The 21,513-nt window shown below is 34.5% G+C and overlaps 1 protein-coding gene across 2 annotated transcripts in view; it reads left to right on the top strand.

Annotated features, from left to right (window-relative positions):
- The first annotated feature begins 226 nt into the window (after positions 1–226).
- The window catches only part of RAB28 (RAB28, member RAS oncogene family), an 81,803-nt gene continuing 60,516 nt past the window's right edge, over positions 227–21,513 (top strand). The window contains exons 1-3 of one of the 2 annotated variants that reach the window (XM_074321421.1): positions 227–517; positions 5,077–5,173; positions 10,345–10,433. In XM_074321421.1, the coding sequence (XP_074177522.1) occupies positions 443–517; positions 5,077–5,173; positions 10,345–10,433 (261 nt within the window). In that variant the 5' untranslated portion in view covers positions 227–442. The remainder of the gene's footprint in view (positions 518–5,076; positions 5,174–10,344; positions 10,434–21,513) is intronic. The other variant, XM_019740864.2, reaches the window with a different exon arrangement.

Genomic DNA, 21,513 nt, shown 5'->3' with positions numbered 1-21,513 from the left:
CAGATCGTCTGAGAGCTACTCGGCTTCCATTTTTCTACCTAGTTTGATGCACTTCCTTTTTTTCTTCTCGCCTACTGCCCTTGCGAGGATAAGTCTCGCGTCTCGCCCGCGAGGCTCGAAGGTCTCCCCCATCCCAGGCTCGTTAATGGGCCGGCTCGCCAGGGAGGCTCTCAGTCGGCGCGGGTTGGTGCAGAAGTGGGGGTGCGCGTCCGACGTAGCGCGCGGGGGCGGGGCCTCGCGCTGGGGGAGGGAAGGTGGGCAAAGATGGCGCCCAGCGAGTGATTTCGTTCTGGATTTCGCCAGCAGTCGCTGAGGCACCAGGGCGGGGGGTTCTGCTCGGACGGCCGTCCTTCCTCCTCTCCCCGCGCCCCGGAGACCCCTCCTTCCCTTCCTCCCTCTACCTCAGGGGGTGGGGGGAGGCGGACCTGGTTCTCGGGACACCATGTCGGACTCAGAGGAGGAGAGCCAGGACCGGCAACTGAAAATCGTCGTGCTGGGGGACGGCACCTCCGGGAAGGTCAGTCCTCGAGCGAGCTCGTCGTCCCAAGCCTGCAGGAACCCCGGCGCGGCCCCGGCGCCCCCAGCCTCCTCCCCGCCGCCCGGCGTCGCCTCATTACCCTGAGCTTCGGGGCCTCCGGGCCCGGGCCCGCTTGCTCGTGGCCTGGGGCTGGACACGCAGCAGGCTCTTGGTGAAGGCTGATGAGAACTGTCCAGCTCCCCTTAAATTAAAAAAAAAAAAAAAAAAAAAAAAAGTCACTTCCCACCTCCCTGACTAGATAGCGAACTCGTACTCCTTCAAGACTCGGGCAGCATCGCCTCCTTGGAAAGGTTTCCAGCTTCTCGCCTCTGAGGACTGGCAAGGATCTGCCAAGGTGTCTTATGTGTTTTTACTTTAGTCCGGGTCACACTTTGCTTCCCCTCCCCCGCCCGCCGACCGTTTCTGATGCCTCCACTTCACTGGGCGCTCCCAAGAGCTAATCAGATTCCCGGGGTGAGAACTGGGGCGCCATCACTTACGGGTCGGGTCATCGGAGGGCAAAAAGCTCGCCCGTTTGTGCTGCTCTGTAAGGGGGTATTGATGGGGGTGGCCTCAAAGGTGAAGTGTGCAAATACACACTCAGTGTGAAAATCCACCTAAAGCTTTCAGAACGTGGTGTGCACTCAATAAACGTAAGTTGTTGCTCTTTTATAGCATCATACCTGTCCCTCTCTGTTCCCAGCACAGCACCTGTCAGCACAAGCATTCATTCAACAGATACCTATTGCGATTCTGTTATGGGCTGGATGGTGAGAGTCGAGCTGCTAGCGCGTCAGAGGGGATCCTCGCCTTGGAGTCTGTCTAGCCTCCCGTGACCTTTGGTTAAATGAATGAAAGTGCACGCGAGAGACTCTCCGACAGCCAGTCCCCATAGCTCTTAGGCAGGGGTTTTAACCCAAGGTTGAGGGCTAAGCCTTGCCCAGTACTTGCTCTTTGGAGAGGGTTCGTAGGGTCTCCAAGGGGTCTGACCCACCCCCGAATTAAAGTGAAGGGCCTCTGCCCCGGTGCCTTCACACCTGTCGCTTCTGTCAAAGGCGCCAACACTGTTTCTGGGAATATTGCTAAAGTTTGTCCCCTTTCTTCTCCGTCTCTCTTTTCCCAGCCAGAGTCTTCAGGTTATTACTACCAGTTTCTCATTTTTGGCCTCACGTTTCCGTGTTACAGATGTAGTTTTGGACCTTGGTTCTGCGGTAACGATTGCTCTTTGCATCTTCCCTGGCATTTGGCACTGCACAGCTGCGCCTGTCTTTGGCTCTGAGATTTGAGTTCATTGGGTCCTTGGGAAAGGTGTCATTCATATGCAAAATTTGGAGAATGCTAGTAATTTCTTTCTTGCCTTCCCCTATATTTTGTTACTGATTTTTATTGCTGAGGAAGAACAATATGTTCTGATTACTTTTAAACATTTTGCAGAAGAGAAGAATATGGGATCACTTTTCTTTATAAAGTATTATATGAATTTTTGTACACTTAAAACAACTTTTGAATGAATGGTTTTAAATCAGCATAGTTTCTAGCACCCTTATTCAATAAAAATTTTAAGTTACATTCTATTTCTAGTTTTCTCATCATTCATATTTTCTTTCGAATGCTTTGTAATTTTTCATTTCCTAAATTGTTTTTATAATCAACTCATAACTGAATTTATTTCCTGTTTAAAGTTATGACAATCTATGATACTAATACACTTGTAAAGAGAAACAAAAATTGCCCGTTATCTTACATTCTATCGTAATGCTTTAAACTTTTGTTTATTTTTCTCCCAGTATTTATGTTATCATACGTGTGTTTTACTCAGTTGAAATTTGTTCATAATTTTGTATCTAGGTTTTTCATTTAGCCTGTCATACATGTTTTCCTCTTGTTGCCAATTTAATGTGAATAATTATGTTTTTTTCATCTCTGTCTAAAATTCTCTCTAGGACAAAGCATAATTTCTTCCCTTCTCTATTGTTTAAGGACTCTCATTTCTGCTTCAAAGGATAACAGTGACATTCTTTATGATGTTTTGACTTAGTTTTCATCATCTTGACTCATCTAATTTTAAATATTTCTGCCAGAAATTTTCAGATACATGCATTAGAAACCTAACCTCTTTTCATTATTCATATATCAAACTTTTTTTCCCCTCTATACTCTATTCAGCTCTCAAATTATTGGCTGCTGCCAACATTCCCATTCTATGTACTGTCCTTTTCTTTCATGAATTCAGCCTCTCTTTCATTTTTATTTGTATCCTGATTTAACTCCTGGCCATTTTTTTATAGCATTAATTTTCCCTGCTAGTTCTGACTTAGGGCATTTTTATATATACTGACAGAAGCAACAGATTATTGAGATGACCACTAATAGTTTCTCCAAGAGAAATTTAGCTCCTCCCTCTAGTGACACGTTTCTACTTTCCTGTTTTGATGTATACTTTTGATTTTATTATATATTTTAAAAGATTTTTTTTAAAGCAAAATGTTCTTTACGATGTCTTTTCAGTGTTTGTGAACATAGTATGGTTAAAAATTGTTAGCAAAAGTTCACCGAACAAAAAAATTTAAAGAATGAGATCAACGTGTTTCAGATATGGTAGATGGTTGTTCATAATTGTTTAAGAAGGGTATTTATACATTGACTTGTAAGAAATTATTGGAAATGAAAAATGGCACCAAGACTCGATAATTGGAGAGGACGTGCCTCCCAGTGATTGGGTTGATCCTCTGTTTAATTTTTACAGTAAGGTGTTTGGAGATGACATATTTTTTTAAATATTTTGTGTTCCCAGTGACCAATACTTTTGACAGATTATGCTCCATTTTATTCGAAAACCTAGCTTTATGTTTGCCTCAAAATTGTGAGCCTATGGCTTTCAAAATCTAGAAGCTCTATTTCCAGGAAAAGAACCTTAGAATTTTTCTAACTATTCATTAATATAAAAACATTGAACTTTGATAATCTCCAAAGAAAGTGGGAGATTACCTTAAATGACATTATGCTGATGTTACATATGCCCTGAGTTTCTCTCTGACTTACAGTCATCCATATATTAAACATTTTGAAATATCTATAATAGTTTAAGTGATGATACTTATTTTTCTCTAGAACTCTGTGCATCTTCACAGATGATTTTGTGCTCTAAGTTAAACAAGCTCAATGGCATAAATAAGGCTAAATGAGAAAAGGGTTTTAAAAAGGAGTGCTTACCTTTTAAAATTCTGATTTCTCAGTTTTTTTAGTATTGTTGTATGCTTCAAGAAAGCCAAATAAATTTTCATTTTGGTGTAGTGACTTTATTTCTCGTTGTCTAACAGAACATCTTTCTTGTAGTGCTCAATAAATATTTGACCAAGTTTCTTAGAAATTTGTTACAGATGCTCAGTATTTAACTATTAAAAGATTGGAGTTGGGGTGTGCAAATTGCCATTTGTGTGAAAAATATAGTTCTTGTGTCAAAAGGAATTTCAAGTCTTTCTGTGTAAAGCAATTGAAATTTGGCCAAGTTTTCTTTTGCACTGCTGTACTTACATCATAATTAATTATAATAAGTGACCTAGGAAATTTTATCTTAATTTTAAGTATTTTAGGAGTTGACATCTAATTTTAACTTAAAATAAAAACGTGTTATTTTTCCGTAACTTTGGGAGTCTGTCTTAAAAGGAATAAAAGCTTCATGAAGCTGCCTTTGTCTTCTTTTGGGGGAAGTTTACAAATAAATAAATAGTACATTTAAAATGTTTAAGAAACTTGTGAGTTATTTCCACAAGTTGTTACCAGAATGATTAATTATTCTTTGGCTTTCATAAAAAATGATACTCTTAATGAAAGCCCCAGAATTTTGAATACAACTTTGTTTTTTAAAAAATTTAGATTATCTGTTCTGGTTATAAAATTCTTGTGACTTTTAAGCTTTATGGTTTTTGCATGGAAAATATTTATTTTTGCTTGCTTAGTATTAATATTAAAAATATCAACTTTTTAATTTAAAAGATACATATTATCAGTCATTCTGTAGACTCATTTTCATCTAACAGCTTTAATATTGAAAAAAAATTAGACCCTTAAAAGATACTCTTCTTATGGGGCAGAGAGGAAAGAAAAGAAGTTGTATAAATAGGCTTTCTCCTCCTTAATCAATACCTCTTGTCATTGGCTGAAGACACAAAGTACTCAGAAATGAAACCTAGAATTCGCTGAAATTTGTATTGAACTGATACATATATGAATATATAAAACTCAGATCTTTAATCATAATTTTTTAGTTTTCTCTGTTGGTAAATCTCAAATTTTAATTTTCAGAAAGGACAAGGAGCTTGACAATCGGGATTTAAAGAGATCTATACTGATTAGTCTGTTGTCCCCCCTGATAGCTGTTGGCAAGTGAAATTTACCTGGTAGAGTATTAAGTGGCTCCTCCCCTTGTAACTGATTAGAGCTGCTTAACAGTTGTTTGTTGGATTAATGGGAGTATGAATAAGATTTAGTAGTGAGTTTATGTTTACATTTATAAAAAAAGACATTAATTTTTATATTATGTGCATCAATTTTTTTAGACTTCCTTAGCTACGTGTTTTGCTCAAGAAACTTTTGGGAAACAGTACAAACAAACTATAGGACTGGATTTCTTTTTGAGAAGGATAACATTGCCAGGTAAGAGACCAAAAGTCTTGACATAGAAAATTGTGCATATCTTACAATAAGAGGCATAGGCAGAAATGTGTAAAATAAGTTTTGGGGCTCCTTCTACATGAAAATATATGTAATCAGTGAATTTATCTTAGGGAGGTTAACTTTCATCAACATCTAACATTAAGACATATTGTCCATGGGAGTGAGAAAGAATATAGAACACACACACACACACACACACACACACACACACACACACATTCCTATATTCCTCCATTCTCTAGTTTTTGACCACTACGAATTTTTCAAGTATAAACAATAGTTGCTTATAAAATTCTGAAACGTTTTAAGAAAAAGCAAACGCTATACAATTATCAACAGATATTGTATAAACTAAATGGAAAAGACTGGAAAGGATTATTTTTTTTAAATATTATTTTGATTAGCCTCTGCTTCAGTTTTTTGTTTGAGAGAAAGTTGGACCAGAAGTATAATGTAGCTATGGAACTTCTGTGCTCTAATATGTGAATGCTGTTTTATGCAAGGCAGCATGAAATTGCTGGCATTTAATAGACCACTAAAATTTAGGGTCCCTAGGCACTCATAAAAATACAGTTTGAGCATTCAAGATGTTTCAGTTCACCATGCAAAGAAACTATTTAGATGCCAGTTGCAGCACATTTTGTGGGAAATACAGGGAAATAATAACAAAAAAAGAGTGGTTTCTGTTTTAAGTTAGTTTCTGAACAATTGGGGCTTTGAAATGCTCTGTCCATTCACTTGTGATGGTTAAATTATATGTTTAAAGTATTTTATTAAAAGCAGTTTATCTTGATTGACCTTATAAACTAGTCCATCCCTCTCCTCTCTGAGGAAACCCATTTGAATAAAAACGGTTGCAAGTGTAGTGTCAAATTCATATACTAGAATGTGAGTGATATAGTGGAAAGGGGTTTAATAAACTCCAATATTATTGAAATATTTTAATCTCTCAAATACCCCATCTCTCAGACAACTCTCCATGAAAGTTATAGAGCAGCTAATGAAAACTCTTGGTTATTGAAGGTATTCTGCCTATCTCACTAGTAATATACTCATATTTTGTGATGGTCTGTTTTTGGCTACCAGTGAAAAATAAATTAGAAGATATAACATGGGAAAAGAATTCTAATTTTCCGTTACTGAGTTATTGTTCAGCAAGAGGTTTAAATAAGAAACGTGTGTATTTAGTTTAATTTGTATTTTAATGTATTCAAAACTGAAAATCTCATTTTTATTACTCTCTTATGGGTAGATTAATGCTACATTCATAATATTTACAGCAGCCACTCGCAGAATACATGCACAAGTCACATAATACACATGCTGAAAACTTGGTTTTTACAAGTTTTTTCTGAGATGCCAGTTGTACACAGAAAACCTCAGTATATATTTAGTTATTGACTAGTTTCTTTTGATGCTAATTAGCAAAAGCACCAACTTTCTGCATAATTCATATTGTTTAATTTTTGACTTTTTTTTTTTTCAGTTTAAAGGCTTACATAAAGGAGCAAGCGCCTACTCAAACATTAAAAACATTTTAAGACTCGTTTTGGACATTTTATATATTTGATATATGATGATTTCTGGTCTGTTGCACAATACTACCAATTTTTAAATTTTGATTACTTTCTAAAAAATATTTGGTATTTTTGAAATTCAAGTTTACAGTAAATATTTTAGAGTTGGAAAGTATTTAGGTTAAAAACAACATTAGGAAATGTATATTCAATGAATGTATATTTTAGCTTTCCTGATTAATTTTTTATTTTGATGGGCAGAGTTCCAGAAAAAAATTTCGTTTTTTGAAAAGGCAATTGGTTTTATCCTACTTAATGGACTCAAAATTATGATAGAAATTTCAGTAGGAAAAAATTGTTTTAATGTATCTTGATTTTATATAATTGATAGGTACATTAAGAAATAAGGTGAATAAATTACCAGGTTCATAGTATATCCTTTATATACTTTAACCTTAAGTTTAATTCATTGTAAATGTTAAATGTAGGTTGATTAGTATTTGTATCATTTGCTAAAGCATTGCAAGTAGCATTATTGAATTTATAGTAAAGCAGCGTTGTAGTCGAGTCTGATAATTGTTAGTATTCTAGTAAATCTTATGTTGTTCAGATTGTTAGCCGAATAATAATACCTCCTGTCCATCTAGTCACATCCTCTTCATGCAAGTTTTCAAGGTCATTACTTTGCAAATTCTCATCCATTTTCGTGTATTTCATGATCCGGTATGCTGTATAGTCTGGATGCAACCACTGTGCAGATTTTACTGCTTAAAATAGTGTATCTGTTAGTCAGAGATTCTGCTGATAGAGCTTCTTAAGAGCCTTAGTCAAAATACTTTCAGGAAGCTTGTGGGTACAGTCCAGTAAACAGCGTTCTACTGTGAAAAGGATTTCTAAGTCTTCAGTACAAGAAGTGGGCAGACTTGTGTTTTTAGTTCCATCTTGACTATGCAGCACTTTAAGTAAGGTTAACCGAGGCACCAAGTGTACTTTTACAAGGTCACTGTTGAATCCTCTTTGTGGCTTTGATTCATACCAAAAGCAACTTACCTGTATTTTGTCACCTCATTTATTTTTTTCCCTAGTTATATGTCGTTTCTTACAGAGGAGCAGGAATTTTGTAGCGTTTTGCATTTGGGATTAGATTGCTAACAATTTCCTTAATGTTCTTTATTAGTTAGAAATTTATATTCGATGGATTCTTGATTTTTAAAAATTTTGCAATATTGATTATTTAGATACTCTTATATTGCTTTATAAGTATGTCATTTTGAAAATATACTGGACTTCATATTTATACCTGCAAATCTAAAATGAATATTGATTTGAACTTCATCTTTATGTGATTTAGTTTTTTTTATTTTTATGTGTTAATAAGCCTCAAATTCAAATGTGAAAATTAAAAATAGATTTCTAAATATATGAAATGACTGTAAAGTTAATGTTATTTGTTGAGAGTATAATGATAGTAAATTTTTGTTTGGCTAGCATTGTATATTAATGGGTTGTCAATAATGCATAGCTGTTTTTATTTATGAGGTACTAGAATATGAGAAAACAAGCCAACAACAACAGTGTTTATTTGGAGAGGTATACATTTAAAAAATACCCTCGATACATAAATGTAAACTTCTTAGAAGGGAGACAGTTGAATAAATGATTTAGAGTCTTAAAATGATTGTGGTTAGAATTTGAAAACATTAATGAATATCATGTCCGTAAGTTAATAGATGAGGTGTTCACAACCTAATTCAGATAAGATCTGCATATCAGAACTTAAAGGAAAAAGCTTCATATTTCTTGATATGAAGTTAGTGATAGGGTTTATTTGCCTTGAAGAAAATGGGATTAGGTGCCTTTTATTAAGTGTTGCCTAAAATTTTATTTTAAAAAGTTAGTATTGTTAAACACTTTTTTTGGAAGTAAACAAATGATTGTAAAGGGTTTTGCAGGTAAACTGAATAGAGTTCTGCCTGTGTATCTAGGGAGCTTCTGAAAGTATTTGACAGAATTTTAGTGACGGCTAGCCCTATCTCACCTGCTTAATTTGAGACAGCATTACAGGAGAATGATTTCAGCTTTGAATCTTGAAAAATTTAGATTTTTAAGAAGTTAGGTTTAATCAAGCTAAGCTGTGGGACAAGTCTCGGACTGACATCGTGGTTTTCGTATTCATGGAGCTTTAAGAATGTTTCTGTCATTGCTCTGAGCGTTGGAAGTGTGTGTATGTAGGTATGAAGACGGGTGATGAACTTCAGTAGCTCTCATTAATGCTAATGGAAGTTCCTCATGTAAATCTTCTGCATGTTGGCAGATGGAACAGACCTACATCCAAATAATGGAAAAATTGTAATGCAAACCCAACAAAACTAGAGTTAGGGTAAAACTTGGCTGGTTAGTCCAGTGTCGTACATGCTTTTCAGTTGCAAAGTTAAATGGTGTGACTAATATTCTCTGATTTTAGTGTTTCACATTGTTATAAAAATTCATATGTTTGTAATCCTTTTCTTTTGGTTTTTGAAATGAGACCTTTTTTTTAGTGTCTAAGTTTTTATTTCGAATATTCCTGATTTGTAAATCATTCAAAGAGATACATTTTTAGTGGGGGGAACTCATTTTGAAGGTACTAATTGAGACTGTCTACTATTGGAGAAAATTGCATAATTTTATGAGGAAGAATAATTTGAACTGTCAAACTAAAAAATATATTGGACATGATCTTTTTTTAAGTCATTAACTGCACTGATTATAGAGAGTAGCTTATCTCATAAATTTTTGTATCAACCGAATAGTTTGCAAAATTGACAAAAAAATTGAAAGATTGATTTGTATTTTAGAATGCTTTTATAATGCTTGCAAAGATTTGTTACACTTTTATGAAGTCTTTGAAACACATTGTAATTTGTTTCAATGGAAATGTTTTGAATAGGTATAAATGCATCATAATATTTAATGATGTATGGTGTATGTATCCTACCTCATTTCTGAAGAGGGCTATCAAATGTGTTTATATTTTATAGGTTAAACTTGAAAACATGTAATTTTAAAATTGTTTACTATTACATGTAATTTTTAAATTATGTTTACTATTACATGTAATAGCTGACATTCAAATTTAAAAAATTAATTTAAGTTGAAACTATGGGTCCATTTTTGTAGTCTATTATTATTCTGTGGGCTTTAGAACCTTTAGAGATAGAACTTACAGCAAAATACATTATGTGTAATAGAGTAGGTTAGTATATACAATTCAATTTTTGTTTTTAAAGTATATTTCTTACCCTGTGTGCAAGTGCTTTATTTTTCTATTTTCTGTTTAAGGAAGAGTTTTTTAAAGTTTAAGAAGTTTATGAATTATAGCTTTCTTCATTTTCTTTGTTTTGAAGGTGATTATAAATGTGGGTCCATGGAAATGGGATAAAAATATAAACCTAAATTCCCCACTATGATTTCTTTTGACAACACTATTTCATAGTTTCAGATATCTAGCTAGATGAGCCTGCAGAATGAAAGGCAAATTAGGTTCAGAGTTTATCATTGTGACTTGATGTTCTGTGAAACTGTATTCAATTGTTAGATTGTTACTTTACATTTTTGTATTCTTTTTTTTCATATTCTTTTCTTACATTGTAGGAAACCTGAATGTTACTCTTCAAGTTTGGGATATAGGAGGGCAGACGATAGGAGGCAAGATGTTGGATAAATATATCTATGGAGCACAGGTACGACATGAATTCTCTGATTATGCCAATACTGAAAATACAAACACACACAAGAGGGTACACATGCACACTCTTTCTAACAGGATTTTCATCTGATATGTAGAGGGAGTAAATTTATATTTGTGCTAATCCTTTTGTTTCATCCTCCTCAAAATACGTTTGGAATGATTTGGGTTAAGGAACCGGTGTGACTCTAACAGCTTTAATATGCTACCTACATTATTCAATGTTACCGTAAGCAGTTGAATAAACGTATCGATAAATGATATCTGATGTTATTAGCTGACCTAGTGATAGTGACTACTTTCAGAATGTATAAGCTGAATGAAAAACATAGAAAGGGAAAATTTATTCCATTTCAAGTTGTAAGGAAAAAAAGCATATTTATATGTCTATATATTTTTGTGCGATGAATTAGTCTATTAAATCTTTATAGTTTTCCTGATTTAATAGATATATCATATATTGTATCGGAAAACTTAGTATGACTAAGTATATGTATGATGCACATACAATATTATAATGTGATAGGATGGCTTTTCAGAAGAAAATATAGGTAGAATAAGAAAACCTTGAATATTTAATACAAATTATTTGGCAACATGAGTTTATATACACATAATTTATAAGTTTTTAAATTAAACAAATAGGAAATATGTATGGTAGTAACATACTTTAAAAAGTTAATTATGGATATGTTACTAATTTTTGCTTTTTCTTCCTCTTTTAATTAGTGTGAGCCTTTCACATCATCATGAGGCATTGGGGGGAGTTTGATGTTTTAAGTGGGAGAATCATAACTTGGTTGTGTGGAACTCTGTTGCTCGTAAGAAATGAATCTAGAAGACGAAGACAGAGAATGTTAAGCACGCTTCTTTACGAAAAAGTTGGATGCTTGTTAAATACCATTGCCTTAATTTTGGATGGAAAATAGATTCTGGATTATTTTCTAAAATAAATGAGACTCTTATGGTTCTGAGTCATATATAAAGACCCGAGAGTTTTGTTTTTATATTATTGACATATAGATTGAGCTCTTAGAACTGTTTCTTCTTTGCCTTTTTCTTCTACATTGCTGTCTCCTGAATTCTTTCTGCCCATTTAACATTTTCACTAGTGACCATATGACTTGATATTTTATGCACGTTTATTTTTCTCTTAAAAGGTATGTCTCACATTTTTTTCTGGCTTTATTATTGTTAAATTTTTTGTTTCAACGGATTATGTTTAAAGTGGATGTTAAACTAAAGACAAATTGCTGGACAGAGATTTGTAGGAATCAACAGTCCTTGTTTCACTCATCTAGTTGATAAAATAGGATTTGAAAATAATGATCTCTCGATCTCTTTTCTCTTTGCTCTGTTAAAATCAAACTTCAAAAACACATGTTGGATTTATAAAAAAAATGGAAGTTAGATCAGTCAAGCTTCTAATGATATTTGATTCTGAGTATCAAATAGAGTATCTTTTTATGGTTTATAGATATAGCTAGAGTTAGTGGAGAACAGGGAGATTTTATTTACCTCCAGGTTAATATTATAATAATATAAAATTCAATTAATAAATTCACTTAAAATTTAGGGGACTATAAAACTCATGCATTGGATTCTTTTAATTTTATCATACTTCAGATCATTTAAAAAATTTATTTGATATATTTAAATTGATTTAAAGTTTACTATAAAATTATGGTATTATATATAATTAACATTGATGTGAAATTCACATACTATAAAATTAACCATTTTAAAGTATGTAATCAGTGGCATTTAGTACATTCACAATGTTGTGTGACCATCCCTTCAAATAATTTTTTTACAGTGTATGTTTTATGCTGTTACATATCGGCTTAAAATCAGTAGGCATTAATAGGCAAATTTGTAAATTTCCATCTTTCTTAGAGTACTTGAGTGTAGTCAGATGTTTCTGTTCTTTTTAAATGTACTTCATGCCTCATATTCTTAGAACTTGTCACATTAGATTTCTATTTTGAAGGTACATGTTGACTTTTTTCTCTTTGATGGTGATTTATATTATTTATACTCTACAATTTCTGTGAATGTTATATACCCTGTTTTATTAAACAAGAAGATAGTACAGTACCTCTGAGAAGTTTCATGAATATTTTCATGAAATTGCCCCAGGAAACTAGGAATTCTGAGATAATAAAATGAATTGTCATAAATTAATGATAATTAAATTAATTTTCTTTGCTTTGCAGAGATTCTAAATTAAATACTATGCAAAATATGTAAAGTACATTTACCAGTAGTTTCTTTTGTTAAAATATATGTAAATTTTTTATCCAGGCCAGAGAAGCTCTGACTACAGTTTGCTACTACCATAAATCGGGAGAAATGTTACTTTTCAAAAATAGTGCTTGCAAAAACATTCTAATAGCATTTTAATGTATTTAATAACTTTTTATTACATAATCATAATTTTTTTTCAGAGTGAGCTATGCTGTTTCTAGAGTTGTTATAGATGCTGTATATTGCCCATCTCATATTTACTTTGGATTTTGATGCATGTGGTACAGGATAGAACTCTTTCACAAATAATGTTTGCTAAGCTGTTTTGAGGACATCAGTTTAACGGATTATTTCTCTAGCTTATGTATTGTGTATAGAAAGAATTATCTTATACACATCTGGGCTGTTAAGCTAGTGAATGTATCCTTTTTTAAGCTTTTCTGAACTTCAGGAAGAAGATTATTTGTAGTCTGGGAATTAACTTAGGTTCAAATAAAACTGATTATTTTACCCTCTTCACTTTTTTCCCCCTAAACTTTAGCAATAGTCTGTTGAATAATGTTGGTTGAAACAAAATTGAGTTGACACACAAGAAAGAATTCGTGAGATATTTCGACAGGAGCTAGTTCTAAGAATTGTAGTATATCGCAGTTAAATTCCCAGATTTTGAATTCCCTTAACATTTTCTAGGAGTCTTCAGAAAGATGTTATAGGCTATTTTTCCTAGTGGTTACGAGCAAACACACAGTACATAGTGTTTAGTGCCCTGTAACCTGTGGCTAACAGAGGCTAATAACAAACCTCAGAGAAGGACTGGATGTTTCATTTTTGTAGCTCTTTCCATCCTGGAATCTAAGTGGTTTGCAAACACTGCGCTACTGAGCATAAACTCAATGAAGTATAGTCATTTGTGAGGTGGAACATAACTACTGTTATGTGCCAGTGCCCCACACAGATTAACCAGCCTGTGACTCACCAGCATAAGGACTGGGTATCTGCATGACAAGTGGGGAGAGAGCACATGTCAAAGCTGGGCTCCTGAGACCCTCTGCTATCTTTTACTATGAATTTTTTAGTTGGATAGTTGCTAACTTATAACATATTTACAGACCTCTCTTGCATTACTGTTTCTTCTTACAGATTGTACTTATAGAGCAAAGTATATGTTGTTATGACTATTGTATTTGATTTAATTTATTTCTATATATAATTAAAAACTCAAGTAGATTATTTGTCATACAAATCAGGAAGAAAAATTACCTGTGTTTTTGGGAATAGGGAACCTTTCATTTTTGGGAAAGTTAAATTGTGTGTATACTGTGCTTATTAAATTTTAGAAGTAAATCTGTGAGATCTCTTTTAAGACTGTTGAGTATTGCTAACAGTGTTTGTTTCTTCAAGATTGTTACCAGTTATTCCTTTGAAAGTGGTTTCCATTTGATTTACTGGCTTATTATGTTTATTAGATATGGTGATAAGTAAACTAGATAAAAGCACAGTATTATATAAAGTAACTTTATGTAATATTTACTAAAAGTCTTGAGGTTTACAAACAGGAGGGTGTTGGAAGGGGTGTTAGTATCTTCTGGGATTGCAGGGGAAGAAAGTCGTTAATGTATAGAAAATGGAAATTATTGTTGAGGAATTTGAAGATATAAAAGGATTTATTAAATTGAAATCTGATTTCCAAAACTCACGGCAAAGAGATTTAGGAAGAAGAGGAGCAGTTAGAAGGTAATTGGGAAGAGGAAGCGCAGGGCAGTACCAGGATGAAGATACAGGAAAAGGAAGAATGGCAGATTGATGGGTGATAAAAGAGGGTACCAGGGACATGAGACATGCTGATGGGTTTGTATATCCACAAGATTACCAAGAAAATTATTTCCAGCAGTCTTCAGTAGATTTTTCTCAGACTTCAGTTGTTGCCAAGATGTGTTGGATTTCTGAGAGAGTTGTATTTTCTAGTGGCTGAGAAGATTCTGATAGATGTCTGGAAGGAATCAGAAGAGGTCTGGATTGATTGATGTGAGAGACAGGGCTTTGTAGGAGGGGAGTACTTTAGTGACTGGCTTTGCTGTGCTGAAGCTGGTGAGTACAGGCCCTGGGAGGCAGTGGCTGCTTATGTGAGTTTTAGTAGTTTGTGTCTTGCAAATAATTGGTCTATTTCATTTAAGTTGTCAAATTTTAGCTATAGAGTTGTTTATATTATTTCTTTATCATCCTTTTAAAGTCTGTGGGATCAGTGGTGATGAGCTCTTATTATTTGTCTCTTCTGTCTCTTCTTCCCCTTCCCGTCTTTTGGTTAACCTGGCTAGAGAGTTACCAGCTTTTGGTTTTGTTAATTTTATTTATTGTTTTCCTCTTTGCAATTTCATTGATCTCTACTCTAATTTTTATTTATTTTTTCCTTCTTTTCACATTAGGCTTAAATTCCTCTTCCTCCTCAGTTTCCTAAAGTAGAAGTTTAGGTTATTGATACTTCTTTTCCAATACGTACATTCAATGTTATACACTTCTCTCTAAGCACTGATTTTGCTGTGTCCCAAAATTTTTGATAGGTTGTATTTTTATTTAAAATATTTAAAAAATTCGTATGAGATTTCTTTTTTGAGCCATGTGTTATTTTGAAGTATGTTGTTGAATCTTCAGATATTTTGAGTTTTTCTAGGTATGTATTATTGATTTGTTTATTTTCATTGCAATCTACTAACATGCTTTGTATAGTTTCTATTCTTAAAAACCTGTTAAGGTATGTTTTATGACCCAGATTGTAGTCTATCTTGGATTCTGAATGTCTCATGTGAGCATGGGAAGAGTGTAAAATCTAATGTTGTTGGACGGGCTAGTCTATAATTGTCAATTAGATGCATCTGATTGTTAGTGCTGTTCAGGTCAGTTTACTGATTTTCTGCTTGATGTATCAATTAATGAAAACGGGGTGTTGAAGTCTCCAATTATATTAGTGGATCTGTGGATTTGGAATTCTTTATACTTCTGTCAGTTGTTGCCTCACATTTTTTGATACTCTGTTCTTAGTTATATGTACACAAAATATTGTTATGTCTTTTTGGAGAATTGACCCCTTTATTATTATGCCAATCTTTATACTTTAAGTTTTCTTTATTTTGAAGTCTTCTTTGTCTGAAATTAATCTAGCTTTCTTTTTATTAGTGTTAGCATAGCATTTCTGTATCCCCTTACTTTTAATCTGTGTCTTTATATTTAAAGTGAGTTTCCTATAGGCAACATATAGTTGAGTTTTAGTTTTCATGTGCTCTGACAATCTCTGTCTTTTAATTGGTATATTAGACCATTCACATTTAAAGTGATTATTGATATAGTTGGGTTAACATCTATCATGTTCTGTTTCTATTCCTTGTGCTTGTTCTTTTTCTTTTTCGATCTTTTCTGGTTTTATTTGAGGACTTTATTGCCTCTCTTAGCTGATCAATTATACTTAAAACTTTTTTTTTTTTTTTTTAGCAATTTCTCGAGAATTTGTAATATACAGTTTTAACTAATTTAAGTCACGTTCATATAGCACTATATTGCTTCACATGTAGTTCAGATACTTCATGAAAGAATATTCTTTATTCGTCCCTCCCATTTCTTATGGCATTGCTGTCATCATTTTGCTTGTCCATATGTTAAAAATCACTGAATACTTTATCACTATTATTAATTTAAACAATAAACTTGTTCCTTCTCTGATACTTTTTCTTTCTTTAGAAATTCAGTAGAACTGAATTTCTGACCCATAATGTCATTTTCCGCTCCCTCTTTAACATTTCTTCCAGGGTAGGTCTGCTGGCTATGAATTTCTTCAGTGTTTTCTTTTTCCCTGAGAAAGTCTTTATTTCTCCCTCACTTATGAAGGATAATTTTACGAATAGAATTCTGGATTTTTTTTTTCTTTCTTTCAACACTTTAAACATTTCACTCCATTCTTTTCTTACGTGGTTTCTGATGAGAAATTCTCTGTAATTCTTATCCGTGTTTCTCTCTAAAGTATTCCCCCACCCACCTTCTATCAAGATTTTCTCCTCTTTGTGTTTTGTTTTATGCAGTGTGAATATATGATGTGTCTACATGTAGATTTTTTTTCTTCACCCCTTTTTTTATGTTTTTGTTTTTAACATTTTTTTATTAGTTTCAGTTGCACAAAACAATGTAATAGTTAGACATTTATCATTTATATCCCTCACACAGTGACAATCCCCCTCCCCTATCCACTATCCCTCTGACATCGCACACAGCCATTACATTTCCACTGTCTCTATTCCTAATGCTGTACTCCGCTTCTTGTAACCATATATATATACACACATATATGTATGTATGTATGTATATATGTATGTATGTGTGTGTGTGTGTATATATATATATATATATGTAGATTTTTTTTGGCGCTTATTTTGCTTGGTGTTTTCTGAGGTTCGTGCATCTGTGGTTTGGTGTCTTTAATTAATTTTGGCAATTTCTTGGCCATTGTTAGTTCAAATACTTCTTAAGCTTCATTCTCTCTTCTTTGTGATATTCCACTTACATGTAGGATGCACCATTCAGAATTGTCTCAGTTTTTTGATATTCTGTTTTCTTCTTTCTTTTTTCTCTTTGCATTGTAGTTTTAGAAGTTTCTGTGACCTTATCTTCAGGCTCACTGATTCTTTCCTAGGTTGTGTCCAATCTACTGATGAGCCCATCAGTGGCATTCTTCATTTCTGTTACAGTGTTTTTGATATCTAGCATTTTGCAGTGTCCTTTTTGTTATTCTTTAGAGTTGCCATCTCTTTGCTTGCATTACACACTTATTCTTGCATGTCGTCTAACTTTTCCATTAGAACCTTTAATATAGCAGTCATAGTTATTTTAAATCCTTGGTATGATAATTCCAAAATCTGTGTCATATCTGAGTTTAATTCTAATACTTGCCTTTTCTTTTCAAACTGCCTTTTAGTGTTCTTATTTTTTTGTTGAAAACTAGACATGATGTATGAAGTAATAAGAACTCAGGTAAATAGGTCTTTAGTGTTACCTTGGCCAGGAGTTGGTCTGTGTTTAATGTTTGATAAAACTGTAGGTGCCAGAGATAACAAATTCCTCTATCTCCTTGTTTTTTTTCCCTCTCCTTTTTTGGGGCATCTCAAAGAATTCTTCCTTAGTTGAAGTTTGTGTCTTTTTTTTTCAAATTACATTTATGTATTTACTTATTTATTTTTGAAGTTTGTGTCTTACAGCTCTTTCAGCTGTCACCCACTACTATTATACTGGGCCCTGTTAGTGTTGTGGTAAAGTATAGGGGAGGGGAAGCATTCTGTACTCTTATGATTAGGTCAAGGCCTTTCAGTGGCCTGTGTCCCTGGGCTGTAACCTTCACAGGTGTTTCTTAGCTCTTCCCACTTAAGTGAGACAGGATAGCTGGGGGGGCTGCAGTTGGGATCTGCCCTTCCTCCGTGTCATATAAGAGTCTGATTAAGCTTCTTCTCCTGGACAGTTTGCCTTTTTTATAGATAATGCTCTGGGCATAGTTTACAGTGGTTACTGTCTTCCTTCACATGCCAGAGCCATGAGGGTACCTTTCTTGACTCTTCGCCGTGATGCTCCCGTGGGGCTCCTAGAGGTAAAGCCCACTACCCCTAAGACTGTCGCCCGGGAATTTCTCCTTCTCAAGCCAGGCCGCACTCAGCCTCCAGCAGTTCATCAAAATTATCATTTACATGTTCTTATCATTTACTGGCTCAAACAGCTGTTACACTAGGTAAGCAGGTTTTGGCTCTGACTTTCTGAATTCACCTGTCTCTCCAGATTTCAGGGTGGCGATTTGCCTGGGAAACTCAGCTCTCTGTCATGTCCAAGAAAAGTCATTGATTTTGTTTGTTCAGCTTTTTTCTTATTGTCAGGACAGCCATGACAACCTCCAAGCTCTTTACATGTTGGATTTGAAACCAAAAGCCCTAGATCTTTCTTGTTTTTTAAATTTTATTTTCAAGTATAGTCTATATACAATATTACATTAGTTTCAGGTGTACAGCATAGTGATGAGACATTTATATACCTTACGAAATCATCACCCTGATAAGTCTAGTACCCATGTAGTCTAGAATTTCTTTTGTATGTTAGTGTTTTTGGTTTTCTTATTTTCCCTTCTCAAACTTTCACTGTAGCAGTGAAGGCCAAAACTAGTATACGATTGTCATGTTAGGAGCAAAGATAGTTTTTATAATTAACTGGTACTGAGAATGGGGCATATGAACAGACAGACAGATGTTTGGGTTGGTGGATAGCTAGATTAGTAAAAAGGTGTTATCCTTCTATCTTTCTTAGGAGTCCTGGAAGATTTATAGGTATCGCTGACAGAAAATATATATCAGGACACATTGGTGTAGGTCAGGAATTGGCAAACTTTCCCTTAAAGAGCCAGATGGACAATATCTTAGGATTTGCAGGCCATACTGTCTCTGCTGCAGTTACTCAACTCTGCAGGTGTGGTGCAAGAGCAGTTATTGATAGTACTTAGACTAATAGTGTGACTATGTTTCAATAAAAGCTTATTTAAAACATGGGCTGTGTGTTGGATTTGACCTGTGGGCCATAGAACCCTGGTCTAGATCAATGGTATTTATTTTTATTCCATAGCTCTGTCTAGTACTGATTATTAAGAGATGGTGGCCATGTTTTATTTGCGTATTTTCTATCACATTCAGCTATTGACTCATACTGAAATGAAGATTTTCATGTATTAATTAGAAGGGTTCCAAAAATCTTAAGGTTAAGAGACATGATAGGTCAAGGCTCATTTTAGGAGTGTAAAAACTACCTTAAAATTGCCTTGAAAGTGTGATTTTTATTCACTCAGAATAATAAAAGAAAATTCCCAACGATTGTGTAGTGTGTTAGTTTTTAAGTAAGTCTATTTTCATTACTTAATCACTTAGGCATGGCCAGTGCTATAAAGGCGGAGGACAGCAGCATTGCCCAAGATCAGTAGATGGTAGAGCCAGGGCTGCAACCCTACAGCCATCTGACTTCCAGGGCAGAGCTCTTTCAACAAAGTATGTTGTATCACGCATGTCATGTCACCTGGAGGTTGTATCTTTCCTATCACCTGGAGGTGGAGTCAATAGCTTGAAGATTAGCTTCCTTCAGAGTTCAGTCCTGGGACATCATTCTTAATAAGAAAAGTGGGATTTTGCTCATCATTTCAAATAATTCTGTGTTGGGCATTATTTCAATGCATTTGGGAAGACAGACAGAAATAGATGTCTGAGTTCCCAAAATGAATCGGACAAGTGATTTTTGCATAAAAATTATAGGATATTGAAACTGGAAGGGATCTTAGAGACTGTTTAACTCAATGATCTAATTTTAGAGACAGGCAACCTGAGACCCAGAGAAACTAAGTGACTTGGGGGCCAGTGTAGTTTAACAAAAGAGGATGGTGCTGGCAGGTGTTAGCAGTAGTATGCTAGAGCCTGCTTGCAGATCAGTGGGTAAGTTTTCAGGAGTTTTTTTTCTTTTTTTTGGAGCCAGTTCTTGAATACATTTATGATTAAAAATTATATATAGACTCATAAATTGTATTAAAAACAAAAATATGCTCAAAATTTATCACTTAAGTAATTATTTTTCGATAGAGTTCTGTTATCTATGCTCTTGAGATTGTTTACATTTAGTGTATCTGTGTGGTGGAGATGCTATATAGTGGGGTCCTAGCCAACTTTGTGTTCAGTGAATTGACTTCAATAGCTTGAAAATGGCCACAGAGCAGTATTTACACCATAGAAATTGGCAAACTCCCCGAGTAACACACTCCCCACCCCCACCCCTGCCATGCCCTGAGCCAGTTGATTAATATTTACCAGTATATCACTGGCCATGACTTCTGTGTTATGTACTTGTCTGTTTATGTGCTTGGCTTTGCTGCAGAGCCAACTGTGAGTTCCTTGAGGTTTGGAATTGATATCCCTAGCACCCAGCATAGTGCTTGGCATGTAGTTGGCAGACAAATGTTTGTTGAATGAATGAGTGAAATTTAAATTCACTCAGTCCTTGGTTCAAATCGTGGCTCAGTTACTTAACTCACTGTGTGACCTTGGTTATTTTAACCTCTGTTTATTAGTAAAATGAGGATAGTAACACCAACTTTGCATGATTGCTGTGAGGATTAATGAAACAATCTAGATATCTGTCTGGTACATTGTAGGTGCAAAAAAGTAGTCAACATTTATGATTATAACCTAAGAAGAAGGAGATATAAATGCTATCAGGGTCCAGACTTACATTGTATGCAGAGCTTTGTATTAAGTGTTTGACCACAAACTGGATGAGAGTCAACAATGTGGCACTGTTATTTTTGTGTGTGTACATACTTCTCCTTCCCACACAAAATAATGGGATATATTAAAAGGAATATGATATATAAGAGGCAGGAAGCAATCCTTCTATTATATTTGGCTTTGTTCGTGCTCTTATTACAGTATCATGTCTAGTTTTACATTGCTTATTTTAAATAGGATGTCAAAAAACTGTATGTAGAGTGTCCTGGGAAGAACCAACAACTATGATTAAAGGGATAGAAAATAGGTCCTTTGAGGCAAGTTTAAGGAATTGAGTTTGTTTATTCTGGAAAGGAGACGGTAAAGGAGTTTCTTAAACTCTCTTCAAGTACGTAAAGGGTTATTATAAGGAGGATACTCTCACGTTGTTCTCCAAATGCACAGAGGACCAAAAGAGGAAATCGACTTATTTCATTTAAAGAAAATTGTGTTAAACACTGAAATTGACTATCAAGGGATGTCATGGAATCTCCATTTTTGAAAATATTTAAA

Source organism: Rhinolophus sinicus, linkage group LG02, assembly GCF_036562045.2.
Source record: "Rhinolophus sinicus isolate RSC01 linkage group LG02, ASM3656204v1, whole genome shotgun sequence".
NCBI lineage: Eukaryota > Metazoa > Chordata > Mammalia > Chiroptera > Rhinolophidae > Rhinolophus > Rhinolophus sinicus.
This window is presented reverse-complemented; position numbering and strand designations above follow the sequence as displayed.